The sequence below is a fragment of the Nannobrachium achirus genome (assembly GCF_963921795.1).
Source record: "Nannobrachium achirus genome assembly, chromosome: 3".
Taxonomy (NCBI): Eukaryota; Metazoa; Chordata; class Actinopteri; order Myctophiformes; family Myctophidae; genus Nannobrachium; species Nannobrachium achirus.
Window position 1 is genome coordinate 44,506,264 of NC_137812.1, and position 14,499 is coordinate 44,520,762.

At 46.8% G+C, this 14,499-nt stretch overlaps 1 protein-coding gene across 1 annotated transcript in view; it reads left to right on the top strand.

Moving 5' to 3' along the window:
• pcdh7a (protocadherin 7a) overlaps positions 1-14,119 on the top strand; it is a gene marked incomplete at both ends in the record, with an annotated part of 76,418 nt that extends 62,299 nt beyond the window's left edge. The window contains 3 exons of the mRNA XM_080722238.1: positions 8,653-8,854; positions 12,861-13,105; positions 13,820-14,119. Coding sequence (XP_080578364.1) covers positions 8,653-8,854; positions 12,861-13,105; positions 13,820-14,119 — 747 coding nt within the window. The remainder of the gene's footprint in view (positions 1-8,652; positions 8,855-12,860; positions 13,106-13,819) is intronic.
• Positions 14,120-14,499: the final 380 nt, after the last annotated feature.

Here is a 14,499-nt window from a genome sequence, read left to right on the forward strand (position 1 = left end):
TTGTTTGACGTTAACATTACTGGTTGCTGATAAAACCTGTGACTGATTAAAGAGTCCTGACGGGACTTCATCATTCTTACAGGAGGCATGCATAAAGGAGTCATATTGTCGACGCGAGGGATATCCCACTCGCGCGCTTGAGGAACCACATAATTGTTTGACAATAACATTACTGGTTGCTGATAAAACCTGTGATTGATTATCGAGTCCTGACAGGACTTCATCATTACTACAGGAGGCATGCACGATGGGGTCGTCTGTGCTAGTGCGAGAGAGTTGGACAGAGACAGACTTTGCTCTTTCAACATATTTATTGCTGACACAGGAGGCATCAAATTCAACATTTTCATTTCCCCGACACGGGGTACAGAAAAACGCCCTCGTTTGGGGGGAGGGGGACCGAGAGACACCTCGGACCCCCGCCCCAGCACAATCCCCCTCTTCCGAGTGTCATTTGCGCTGTCCCCTACCGCGGCCACCGCGGTAGGAAGACGGCTGCCTGCCATCCTTGGACGGGCGGCGCGGCTGAGCGCGCTCGGGAACCACAACCTTGCTGCGGGGCCTGTCAGGCGCCCTGGCTGCAGAGGCTCCCCTGGAGGAAGACGAGTGCTTCTTAAAAGAAGCAGAGCGGCCCCTTTCCTTGACGCGGGAGGAGCGGGACGCCCTCCTAGCTTGCTGCGGTTCTTCCTGTGGCACTGTGGTGGACTCGACAATGTCCTTAGCAGCCTTAAAGAACGTGACTCTGCCCTGCAGCAGCTCCAAACCGCCGCCCATGAGGGTGGTGGGACTGTTCTCCATGTTGATGAGGGATTTATACATCTCCCCGCGAGGACCCAGAGGCTTCTCGCCCACGTCCCTCTTAGGCTCGAGGTCGACATAGTCGAGCCAGCGGGCTCTCTCAGCTTGGAGGTTATAATCCATGGACCTGCCCATCCACTTGACCGCATGCCAATTGACCTTCAGCATGATGTCGAATAGGGTGTTTAGCTCCGCAGTGTGCTCCCCCGTGGGCAGACCTTTGACCAGGTCTTTGGTGGAAGCTAGCAAGAGCTGGATAAGATTAAGGTCCTTAGCAGCCAGAGCAGCGGACCGGTAGGCGTTACGAGCCCTGTCCGACTGCATCTTGTCCTCCAGGACAGTGAACCCCGGCGGGTTGGTGCCGACGGGGCCGACAAACGGCCCGTTTTTAGCCGTGCCCACATCCTTGTACTGGGGTCTGACGGAACCCAGAAAGGATTGTGCCAACAGGTGGTCCAGGTTAGGGCAGGTGGACATGCCTGCCTCCGCACCGCCAACCACATCCAACACAGAAAAAGGCAGCTTCCTGGGGTCTTTGTGTGTCTTCCATGAGGAATGGAGGGCCTTGGTGAATCCTTTCACCAGCGGCAGCCTGGAGAGGACATACGGGGCGGGAACCGAAGGCTCCTGCCCGGGCATTTCGTCATCATCCTCGGCCTCTTCAGAGGGGAGAGGAGGTGGCAACTCCTCTCCAACTCTGGCAAGAGCTCTCATGTAGACCGTGAGATGATCCAGCATTTCTGCTGCAGAATCGACGTCCTCTGCTCCCGCTTCACCCGCTTGACTGGCGGGTGGAGGGGCAGTGGTGCCTGAGGAGGACTGGGAGCTCCCTGCGGCGTCCAGTTGACGTGCTGGAGCCGCAGGGGCATTACCTTTCACTGTGACCGTGAGTCGAGAACCCTCGTCCTCGACGGAGTCCTCCTCCTCCTCGGCCGTGTATCCAGAGTATTCAGAACCAGAACCCTCGCTCTGACAGGAGCTCAGGTCCGACTCGCGCCTGAAAGTCTGGACTGTTTTGGTGATGCTCACGTTGAGGGGAACGTCCCCGACGGTCACATCCGAGCGTTTCTTTTTGGGCACCGCGCCCGAAGGGGAAAAGGCTACCGGAGGGATGTTAGCCTTCTTGGTCGCCTTCTTAGCGGCGACTTCACCAGACCCGCCAGCTCCAGTGACAGTGGAGCTAGCTGCGGTCGGTTGCGCGGCAGGCGGTGTCTCATGTAGCACGGCGCCATCTTGACTTGGAATGGCGCGCTGTTTGCCAAACGGATCTCCGGAAGGCAGCGCCGCACCTTGACCAACGGTGCGGGCCGCCTGGGGAAGGAAAGACTGGGCTGTGGGGTTGAGAGCAGTGGACCCACCTGGTGGAGCGCAGGCCCCGAGGCCTGCCCTGGCTAGGTAGAACCGGTGTACCAGTACATCGTGGTCGTAGGCCACGCAGAAGTTACAGAAGGGTCCTGCTCTCCCCTGAGGACTCAGTGCAGAGAAAGCGTGTGCAACGCCCATGCAGCCGACACAGAGAGGGTGAAGATCCTGGCCGTCGATGAGTCCTGGACAGCCTGGACATTGCCTCGGCAGGAAGGCCAGAGGATCCATGGCGAAGCACTGTAGCTAGAGTTAACAAGAAGCAGACGAGCTAACAAGCTAACGGCTAAAGCTAGGCCACGCTTGATTCGGGCAGGGCCTGAACAAGCGGTAAGCAGTGTAGCTAACGTTAACAAAGAGCAGACGAGCTAACAAGCTAACGGCTAATGCTATGCCACGCTTGCTTCGGCGGAGGCCTGAACAAGCAGTAATAATCCTTTGTTATAGAAGGAAATAACCGTCGTTTTAGGACGGGACAAGAATAAGTATTCTTAAGTACGGGTTAATTCAACACTCGCCGGTGGGCGACTCCAATGCCACCGCTTTAGGCTAATGCGCGAAGAATAATAATACAAAGGCTGAGTTTCAACTTATCTGAATGTGATATCGCAGAGAGTGAAAAGAGGATGTTACTTCCGCCTCCGGGGGCTTATATAGCCTGGAGGCGGGTCACTCCGGTTTGAGTGACAGGCCCTTCCTACCTACGTTAGTACGGGAGCTGAAGTAGTTTCTCTGAATGATCGCCAGGGGGCGTCATTACCCAAGTGGGAGGTCATCCTGGAATATTGACAGTAAACCCTGTATGTCCAAAACCGTTCGTTTTGCATTTATCATTTTAAAAGTGATTGAAGCTAGTGAAAACGGCGATCTACAAGCACACAACGCCTCTGTGTGCTTGTAGATCGGCTGTTTTCACTACTTTTGTGCGACCGCCTTGTATGATGAAGCAGGGCTTTACTTTGCGAAAGAACGTACACATTTGAAACTTGGAGATACGAGGTTTCCGCTCGACAGCGATGTCATGCTTGGCAATCACCTCCCACCTTGCAGCGGAGCCTGGGTTCTCATATCGTTCACTGTCGGGTGGAAACCTTGTATGTCCAAAACTGTTCTTATTTTTTAATTATTATTACAAAATAAAAAAAAAATAGTAAGATAGCCGGTCTGCAAGTTGTGAGCTTGCAGACCACCTATTTTCACTATACTTTTGTGGCGGTCCTGTATGGTGGGGTAAAGGGCATTCATTTAAGAAAAAGCATAGAAAGTCGAAACATAGACATACAAGGTCTCTGCCTGACAGCAATGATATTCTCCTATTAATCCTGCCTGCCTATTGTGCAGAGAGAGTCTCCCTGTCTCCTTCCGCATCTCTCCCTCTTCATCCGTCTCTCTTATGTCCTGTCTGTCTGTCTGTGATTCTCTTATTGCTAACAATACTCGTGCAGGTGAGATGGGAGGCGAGAGGGCTGGCTTCACTGCATGGCGCCGTGGCGCCACTGCTTCAACGCGATATGGCTCGCTGTGAACTTGTACATGTTGTGAACTTGTATATATGTTTGTATCCGAAAAACCTGTCAGATTGAAAAAGGAGTGCTCGTTTTCTTTGAGATGACCTTCCGCGCCCCCCTGTCAAAAAAAGAAACGGCGTGTCGGCGGTACCGAGGAGTGCTCCTCGTACCGGTGGGACGATTTGCGATTCTGCCTCTATCGGTAGAGATGTGCCGATTGATCGGTGAGTGATCGTGATCGGCCAATAATGCCTCAATTGGCTTTGATCGGTATCAGCTTTTCCTCTATTGGCTTTGCCGATCTACAAGCTAGATCAGCTATTTTCACAATATTTATCTGTGGGACTGGATGTAACCTCAACTTCAACTACAAGTTGAATTGGATACTAAAGGACCTCAGCCTGCAATCTCCTGTTTATACTTAATATACAATGTCAATGTTTTGTAAGAAGAATCATTAAATATATAATTGCTGCTATAATAACACAATAACTAGAAGAATTTATGGATTTGACGCTGTGACCGGGAATATCGTTATCGGCAGATACTGATTCCAGTTGATCGGTGATCGGCCCCAAAAATCGCAATCGGAGCATCTCTATCTATCGGTGAGTCGGCCGAATGTGACTTCGCAATGCTCGGCACGGCGACTCGTTCTGCGGTGCCTCTTTTTTTTAGTTTTGTTTCGTTTTTCAGTGTTATATTTATATAACAGGCGGTGCCTCTTGTGGCTCAAGTCCTCTTCAGGCGGTGTGTGAAAGAGCTTGACATATATATAGCTTTCTGGGGGGGATGTCTAGGGCCATGACCCTATTTATTAGACTGCTGTAAAATAATGCGCTAAAAACATGGACATGTTCGTGGAGGGGCTTAGATAGGGACACTGCTGATAAATAATAAATAATGCAAACTACACTTTGTGTTATCTCTCTTTCAACCAGATTCCTGGTCTCTCTCTCTCTATGTCTCTCTCTATGTCTCTCTCCCTGTCTCCTTTCATCTGAGACTCGTGGAGAAATGCATCGTCATGTTCCCCCCTCGCCTAATTAAATGTGCTGCTGTTCCCTCCCTTCTTTCGTCTTGTAGAACAGCGGCTCTCAACCTGTGGGTCGGGTCCCCCAGGGGGTCCCCAAATTATTTTGGGGGGTCCCCAGATGTTTAGCTTAATGTGCAACATTGTTTTCTCCCTCAGCAGTAAACAAACCAAGATAAAGTTTAAGTGTATATAGGGTATCTGCACATTTCTATAGTGACAATTTGAGGACTTTTTAAATACCTCTAAAATGACAAATTAAACATTGGCAAAATTGCCAAATAGTAGAGTCAGAAATTGTGATAATAGCCAATCTACAGATGTAGATCTGCTATTTTCACAGTAGAACCGTGTTATACAAAATATAATGCCTCAACTCTTAGTGCTCGTCAGGGTGAGGGGTGTCACCAGTTAAAATATGATTATTTAGGGTGTCGCTGCCTGGAAAGGTTGAGAACCCGTGTTGGTAGAAGACCCCTCCGTTCTCTCCTACCATGTTCATTAGGTGAGGTGCTCATACATTCCCTATCTTGTAGCGCTGCTTAGGAAGAGAGGAATCACAGTACAGCCTTTATCCAGCCGTCCCGTCAGTCTCAACCCAGATTATCCTAAAGCAACGTTGGTGTTGGAAGTCTTTTCCTGCTCCAAATCCGTGCTTTTCCCCCCCTGTTCCCCACACTTCGTCTCTGCAGGGTGTCTGTTTTCAAGGGAGATCTAAATTGGCAGCGTAGTAATTTTTGCGCGCAGATGAATGAGCGAGGGACGAGATAGGAGGGGTGTCGTGGTGTAGAAATGGGCTTGATCCCTGCAGGCACTGTCGCAGTCATTGAACTCTGGGATGTTCTCTCTGCATGGTCGTATTAGATTCTTCAGCCTTAAATGTGGGGAACTAGTCTTCTAAATAGACCATGGTGATGCATGTGTGCAGGTACAAGTTAAGACATACCGTACATGGAGCTCATTCTGTAAGTGAGTGTGTGTGTGTGTGTGTGTGTGTGTGTGTGTGTGTGTGTGTGTGTGTGTGTGTGTGTGTGTGTGTGTGTGTGTGTGTGTGTGTGTGTGTGTGTGTGTGTGTGTGTGTGCGTGCGTGCGTGCGTGCGTGCGTGCGTGCGTGCGTGCGTGCGTGCGTGTGTGTACTTGTGGGGACCATATCGTCACTGTCGGGCAGAAACCTCGTATCTCCAAGTTTCAAATTTGTACGTTTTTTCTTAAAGTAAAGTCGCACAAAGGTAGTGAAAACAGACGATCTACAAGCACACAACGCCTCGCGGGCTTGTAGATCGGCTGTTTTCACTAGTTTAAATCATTTTTTAAACGATAAATGCAAAACGAAGAGTTTTAGACATACAAGGTTTCCACCGGACAACAACGATATGGTAGAATGAGCGAAATAGACATCGGGCCCGATTCATCAAGCACTTTACGGCCAAATTACACCCATATTTTGATCCTACTGGCATTTAGTAGTAGGACAATTCCCAAGTTAGGGTCAGATTCAGCAACGTTTTTTTGTCTGGGATTTTGAAGATGAGACAGAAATGTAGTCACATTATTTACACTATATTTACGACCAGATTGATGGATCAGGCCCATTGTGAAAGAGAGAGACATGGGAGGAAAGTTGTGAAGACCATTATCTGGTGAAGACTATTCTCCTGGTCCTCTGGTTGTGTGTGCGTGTGTGTGTGTGTGTGTGTGTGTGTGTGTGTGTGTGTGTGTGTGTGTGTGTGTGTGTGTGTGTGTGTGTGTGTGTGTGTGTGTGTGTGTGTGTGTGTGTGTGCGTGCGCGTTCGCATGCGTGTGCGTGTGTGCACACGTGTATGTCACATGAGCAAAACTGGCCACCATTGTCATGGTGGAGTCATTTTTTGATTGATTGAAGACTTTATTAGAAGTTTGCATAGGAAAAGGTACAGTTTCATGATGGTACAGTTCACTGGTACAAGGTCTACTAAAAGGAGATCCATGAAAAGACTAAGCTTATTTTCACAGGAAACCATTTAAGTATCTCATATATATCTCACAAGCTTTTAATTGTCACTGGTGGTGGTGGTGAGTCGCAGACAATGAGTTAATTCACGAGTGACAGCCTGTGGTTAAAAGCCCCACTGGGTCCCCGTCAGTGGCTTCTTTTTTTATTAGCCTTTAATATACTTTAATAAGAGTTCCAATCCAAAAGCTCTTGCAGCCCAAATGGGCGGTTTTAGCACACTTCATAAAGTAGGCGGTGATTACCGTGCACCGTATTACCCAGCTGCTACCACTGGCCCCGTACCACTGGCACAGATAGAGAGAGAGAGAGAGGGTCCGGAGAGGGAAACATGCGTGTCTCCAAGGCCCCACGCTCTTCCAACAGTAGCTGTGGGTTAAGTAAACATCCATTTGGCCTCGAGCAGTCATGTAAAAACATATTAACCTATTTAGTCCGGGCACACGTTATTCCGTTTATTATTTTATGCTTTAACTATTGGAAAATAGCAGATATACAAGCTCACAGCGCGGCACCGAGTGCCGCGCTGCGAGCTTGTAGATCTGCTATTTTTTAAAAATCGTGAAAATTTGAATTTTGACCCGATTCTATAAGTGTCTTTTGAATCCTTCTAAGGTTTTTTTCGAAAAACCTAGGTTTCTATGTCAGCAATCTGGCTAGCCATCGTCAAAGGTCAAAGGTCCTTTTTACTTAACTGGAGCTCAGTTCTTGAGTCTGTTCTTGAGAGACTACTATGTCAGTGTCATGTGAAGGACAACCAAAATGATATGTGTTTGGCCACGGACCCCCATCTCAAAATATTTAGTTCCAGGGACCCCCCCAGAAGAAAACCTTTGAGTTACAAACTCTAACTTTAAAAATACATTCAAAGATTTGCACACACTTTTTCAAAAATAGCAGATCTACAAGCTCGCAGCGCGGCACTCAGTGCCGCGCTGTGAGCTTGTATATCTGCTATTTTTCAATAGTTAAATCATTAAATAATTAGAGGCCTGAACGGATTAAAACATATTAAAAACTCAGAAGCAATGCCGCGATTGGTTGATTACTTTGCAGCTGCTTTAGCTCATATAATCGAGGCAAACGTGAGGAGATAATAACGTTTTGTCATTGCAGACCCCTGCCCCACTCACCCTATAATCCCCAGTTTTGGAATCTCAGATTAGGGACCCCTAGATGATTAACCATTTTCAACCTGGCATCGCTATTCTGGGGCATGTCATTATAGGCGCGCCATTACAGTTTGCCTTCAAAGGCAACGCAGAGAAAATAGCCGATCTCCAAGCTCATGGCATGTCCTCGTTTTGAGCTTGTGGGTCGGCTATTTTCTCTGTTTTTGAAATAGGGTTTAAGTGGTTAATCCCATATTGAGATTTACAATCTCAGATTATGAACCCTGGGTGATTACGGTAATCCCATATTGTGGTTGGGATTGTTGTTTTTTTTCTCCCCCTCACTGTACATCTACTTACTACTGTACAGTTTTGAGGTACTTTTACTTTATTTGGAGTATTTCCAATTTTCAATATTTTTACTTCTACTCCACTACATCTCAGAGGAAAATAGTGTACTTTTACTCTATTACAATTATACAGTATGAAAACTTTAGTTACTAGTTACTTTGTAGATTTGGATTATTATTACAAAACATGCAGTACATTAACCAGATAACCACTTCAGCCCTACAGTATATACAGATCTACAAGCTCACAATGTGTCACATTGAGACGCATTGTGAGCTTGTAGATCGTCTATTTTCAACCAAAGAAATATATACATTTTGAAGTTGTGAAAACATTCTTCACAATGACTTTTGGTAAATTTTTATACCAATACATTTGAACTTTTACTAAAGTAAACTCTGAACTCCGGACTTTTACTTGTAACGGAGTACTTCTACATTGCTGTGTTGATGTTTTTACTTATAAGTAAAGAATGTGAATACTTCTTCCCCCTCCACAGGGGACCCTGCGGCGGGTGACCTTCTCCGTGGTCAGCCAGCCTCAGGACGGGGTCTGCTATGACAGCGGCATGGAGGACTCAGAGACGCCCAGCAGCAAGAGTTCGTCCGGGCCGCGTCTCGGTGCCCTGCCGCTGCCGGAGGAGGGCTACGAGAGGACCACCCCCGAGGGCAGCGTGGGGGAGGAGGAGCACGTGGAGAACGGTGAGAAAGACGTGCATGTGTACCAGTTTGACTTAGTGTGTCTTCCTGTCCTCAACCCTGTCTTGTGCAGCATGAACAGCTGCAATACCGCTGGGTGACCAGAAGGGCACTGTTGCGCAGCCTAGTAGACACACACACACACACACACACACACACACACACACACACACACACACACAGGGTATATATTGTAGCTGCTCAAATTCACTGCTCTACTTCGAACTGATGGTTTGATTTTTTTACTTTACTGGAGTATTTCCAACTCCAATTTTCTGTACTTTTAATTCTAATCAACTACATTTCACCGGCAATATTGCACTTTTACTACACTACAATCTATACTATAATTTTGCGAATGTCTGAGTGAGTGAGTGAGTGTCTGTCTGTCTGTCTGAGTGAGTGAGTGAGTGTCTGTCTGTCTGTCTGTCTGTCTGTCTGTCTGTCTGTCTGTCTGAAACAGCGTTTCTCCTCAGTGGCTGGAGCAATTGATCTGAAATCGCATCACCATCAGCATATGAACACACCTGACAGAACTGTGAAGCCCGTTTGTCACTTTCACAAATCGTATGCTGTATAATAGCATTTTTATGGTGTATCTATATCTATTTAGCCTACAGTACCTTTTGTGACCACACATGTTAAGGGAGGGGCGCTGTTGTTCAGGCCATGCACAATCACACACAAACCCACACACACACACACACACACACGGGGGGGGAGTGTGTGTGTGTGTGTGTGCAGGCGGGCGGGCGGGCGGGGGGGGGGGGGGGGGGGGGGGGGTTCTGGCCCTCTTACAGATGTTGTCCAAAAATCATGCAGATCGGTACACAGTATCTCTGTAGCCGTTAAATGGTTAAATGGTTAAAGTTACTTTCCATCCCTCATATACTGTATGCACAGTGCACATCCCATAACCCACACACTGCACATCATTTTGGAGCTCATATCTTTGAACGGGTAAGGGCTAGTTGTTTTAAAACAAGTTACTTTGTAGATTTTGAAGATTTTCTTTGGGGGGGGCAAACTCGAGCACATTTTTAATATATATTTTTAAATGTTTTAGTATTTCTACATTGTGCACGCACACACACGCACACACACATGCGCACGCACGCACACACACACACACACACACACACACACACACACACACACACACACACACACACACACACACACACACACACACAGTAAATTCCTCAGTGTTCATTGATGGTGTTGTTTTGGAACTCTCAAAGGTCAGGGTTTGACAATGCAGACACACGTACCGAGTATAACATGGCACAACACAAACACACACATACAGATACATGCACATACATACACACACATACAGATACATGCAGGCAGGAAGGCACACAAACACACACATACAGATACATGCAGGCAGGAAGGCACACAAACACACACATACAGATGATGCAGGCAGGAAGGCACACAAACACACACATACAGATACATGCAGGCAGGAAGGCACACAAACACACACATACAGATGATGCAGGCAGGAAGGCACACAAACACACACATACAGATACATGGCAGGCAGGAAGCCACACAAACACACAGAAACCAGCCAATTTCAAACAAATGCAAAGTCACGAAAGCAATGTCATGGCAAGCTGAGTTGTGCGAGCGCGCGCACACACATACACACACACACACACACACACACACACACACACACACACACACACACACACACACACACACACACACACACACACACACACACACGGTTGTTGACAGTCGTGACCAAAATAAAGCAGATTAATATTTCCCTTATTGTTCTTAGTACTACTGTATTACTTTGTGGCACGTGTGTGAGCACACGCGCGTGCGTTTGTGTGTGTGTGTGTGTGTGTGTGTGTGTGTGCGTGTGCGCGCACATGTGTTGTGTGAAGTGTAAAGTGATCTATTTTTATTTTTTAACACGTTGACACAATTCTTTTTTTGTTAGTTTTTTGCTTCTAGCTTTGTGACTAACTTCTCAAGCTATTCATTTACCGTATTTTCCGGACTATAAGGCGCACTTAAAAGCCTTTAATTTTCTCAAAAAACTACAGTGCGCCTTATAGTCCAGTGTCCCTTATATACAGTATGGATCATTCATTGACATTGACATTCCCTTTAGCACAGCTCCATCTGTTGGATGCATAACGCAACGGTAGCGTCTATTATGTGCGCCTTATAGTCCGGTGCGCCTTATATATGAAAACAGTTAGAAAATAGACCATTCATTGACAGTGCGCCTTATAGTCCGGTGCGCCTTATAGTCCGGAAAATACGGGTATTTTTTGGTTTATTTGTTTGTGCGTTCATTCATTCATTCATTCGTTCATTCATTCATTCATTCATTCATTCATTCATTCATTCATTCATTCATTGTACTATGTTTCTCCCATGCTGAATCAAGCCTCCAGCCTGTCCATGACACCATGTGCTTGCTGACATGCTGTCTCTTTGGTGGCTTCACTAGCAAAAGGCCACTCGGGAGGAGCTGAGGGGAAGGAATCCTAATTGTTTGTTTATGTTTGGCCGCAAATGCAAATCTGCCTCTGGTGTGTGCATGTGCACACAACACAATAACTCATTATTGCAATGCGGATGTTGCAAAGCGAGGTCTGAAAGACTGACTCTTCATTAGTTCTTCTGTAGATATTTCACTGCGTTGTCACCCTTAGTATAGGGGTGTGAGGGCCGCAAGGTAAACGAAAAGGACAAAGGAGTCGAAAACTGAACTTAGATTTATTACAGCCAAAAAAGGAAGATTACAGATTATGTTAGAATAAATACAAAGCTTTAGTCTCCACCTCTCACCAACTCCACCTCAGAACAAAGGAAATATACTACAAAATAATACAATGTGCTCGCTCTCTCTCTCACACACACACACACACACACACACACACACACACACACACACACACACACACGACAAACAGGTCACGTATGCCTCATTTATCATCATCCTTGTCTACTGTCAATAATATGCTGTAACTGACTAGTTTACATAGAGTATCATCATTAACCTCTGACACTTGACCCTGGAAGACATTAGCATTTCGCTACACTTTAGCCCCACGTTTAAGGGTTTGGAAAATATGCTAATGCACATTATCCGTTCCATGCATGGAAAGATCTACGGTATGCAAGAAAGGTGATTTGGGTTGACCTGAGCGGACCTTTAATCTTTAATCCCATATGGAGCGCTGTTGGGATTGGTAGTAAACATTCTTGTTGTTTGATCGTTGTCAGCACATTTCTGAATTAGCTTTGCTCCCACAGCACTATTCTCTGTGCAAATGTTACCCTCTCCTCTAACCTTCACCCTCCCACCCTTCCAACGGCCTCCTCCTTCACATAATGTCTCCTATATATACGACAGTTTTACATATCGTTGTTGTCGGGTGGATGCTTGTATGTAAAAAAAACGTTCCGTTTTGTATTTATCATTTTAAAAATGATTTAAACTAGGGAAAAGTAAGCCATTTCACATGAGAGGGAGTGGGTTGTTGGCTGATTTACCACCGTTTCAGGGTTGTGGCACGAGGCAAAGCCAACAACCCACAACCCTCGAATGGTAAATTGCTTTTCTACCACTTCTACCATATAAATGAAAGAAATCACAATTGTAACTTGCAAGGTTATTTAGTTATGAGCCAACTCAAGGTTGTTGACTGATTTACCACTGTTTTAAGCCAATCAGAATCCAGTATCTGACCATGTGACCACAAAAAGTGGTAGAATAGCTGATCTACAAGCACACAATGCCTTGCGGTGCAAGGCGTTGTGTGCTTGTAGATCTGCTATTTTCACTAGTTTTGTGCGACAGTCTTGTATGATGAAGCAGGGCTTTACTTTAATGTGAAAAAACAAAACATACAAATTCACCAAAACTTGGAGATACAAGGTTTCTTCCCGACAGTGATGATAATGTGCCTTATGTGCCTTTCTGTCCGTCATCAATTCCCCTTTCTATCTTCTGTCTGTTCTTCCTGTCCAGATGCCAGACAGCTGCCAGACGTGACCCTCACAGGAAAGTGCACCAGGGAATGCGACGAGTTCGGCCACTCCGACACCTGCTGGATGCCCGTCCGCCCGTCGCCGTGCCAGCGCCAGCGCCACGGCAGCGACCCCCCGCGGCTCTCCACCTTCGCCCCGGGAGACGACAACAACAACCTCCGCGGCGGACACGACCAGGAGAGCGACAGCGAGAGTGCCGGCAGCGCGGGGAGCTCCGAACCCGGGGTGTGTAGTGGATTCTATGAAACCTTACTCTAATATAGAATTCAATTTCCACAAGGTAGAGTGAATATGAATACAATTTATGTATTAAACAATAAATGAGAGCTCTCGAGGCAAAACACGCATGCATAGTGTTCCTCCAGACTGTCAGGCAAGTCTCTTCTTGTAGGAAACAGTGTCACAAGAATAGCTCAAGGTGTGTCTAGTACAGGGGTTTTCAAAGTGGGTGACAGGGCACCTGGGGTGCCGCGACGGCAGTCCAGGGGTGCCGCGAGATAATTTGATAATATTTGACATTTATTTGAATATTTAAAATATATTTAGTATCATTTTAAACTTGAAGTACAAAGTTATTTTCAGTCAGTTCTAACCAAAAGGGCTATTATCTCAATGTTTTCCTCGCAACATAATCGCTAAAATATGCTATAAATATAAGGTGCTGGGAGTGAAAATTAGGAATATAATGTAGGGGTGCATCAGATGAAACATATTTAGAGGGGTGCCCCGAGCCAAAAACGTTTGGGAACCTCTGGTCTAGTAGACAGTGTCTAAAGATAACGTTTGTTGTGAAGAGTCTTCCATACATGGACTGGTGACGTAGGAGTAAGCATGGGGCAGCTGTCCGGATGGACAGCTGCTATCAAGTCAGTCTTGTTGTGGAAAGTAACTTAAACACAGTAGCACATATATTGACAGTGGTATAAAACTCTACTACAGGTGGTCGGCGGAGGAGGAGGAGGCCAGAGGTTACCCATGGCCAACGGGGATTCCCTGGGCAGCCTGGGCGGCGGCAGCAACAGGAACCTGGGCGACCACAACCGCAACCTCCTGAACCGGAAGATGACCTCGGCGTCCTACGACACGTTCAGCAGCGCGGGCTTTGGGCGGTGCCACCAGGACGAGGAGGGGAGCGAGGGAGGCCAGAACACCCCCGAGGTCATCCCGCTGACGCGGACGGGAGGCGACTACAAGACCACCTCCTGCCTCACGCTGTCGCGCCGCGAAGTGTACCTGTGAGAGCTCCCCTGGAATGTAGCGATCCACCCGGTCAAATCCCAGAGTGTTCGTTGAACTCTGAGAGAGAGAGAGGTAAAAAAAAATGGACGCTTCCATGAAAGCGTCTATAGGGGATATCGAAAGGGGAGATCGATCCAATCCTTAAAAGAACGTTTATCGTAAACAGTGTGCGGACGTCAAGGAAGCACACGAGGCATTTTAAACATGAACCTGAAGATGTGAAAACACGAGGAAAGACGTTTGCCAAAAAAGAAAAAATCATATATCAAATTTGAACTGCTGGATGCTAACTAATATTTATACACACATATGTCAATGATGTATCAGCTCCTCAGAGCATTCTGGTTATACAGTATAGACTTCATAACCTCCTTTTTATA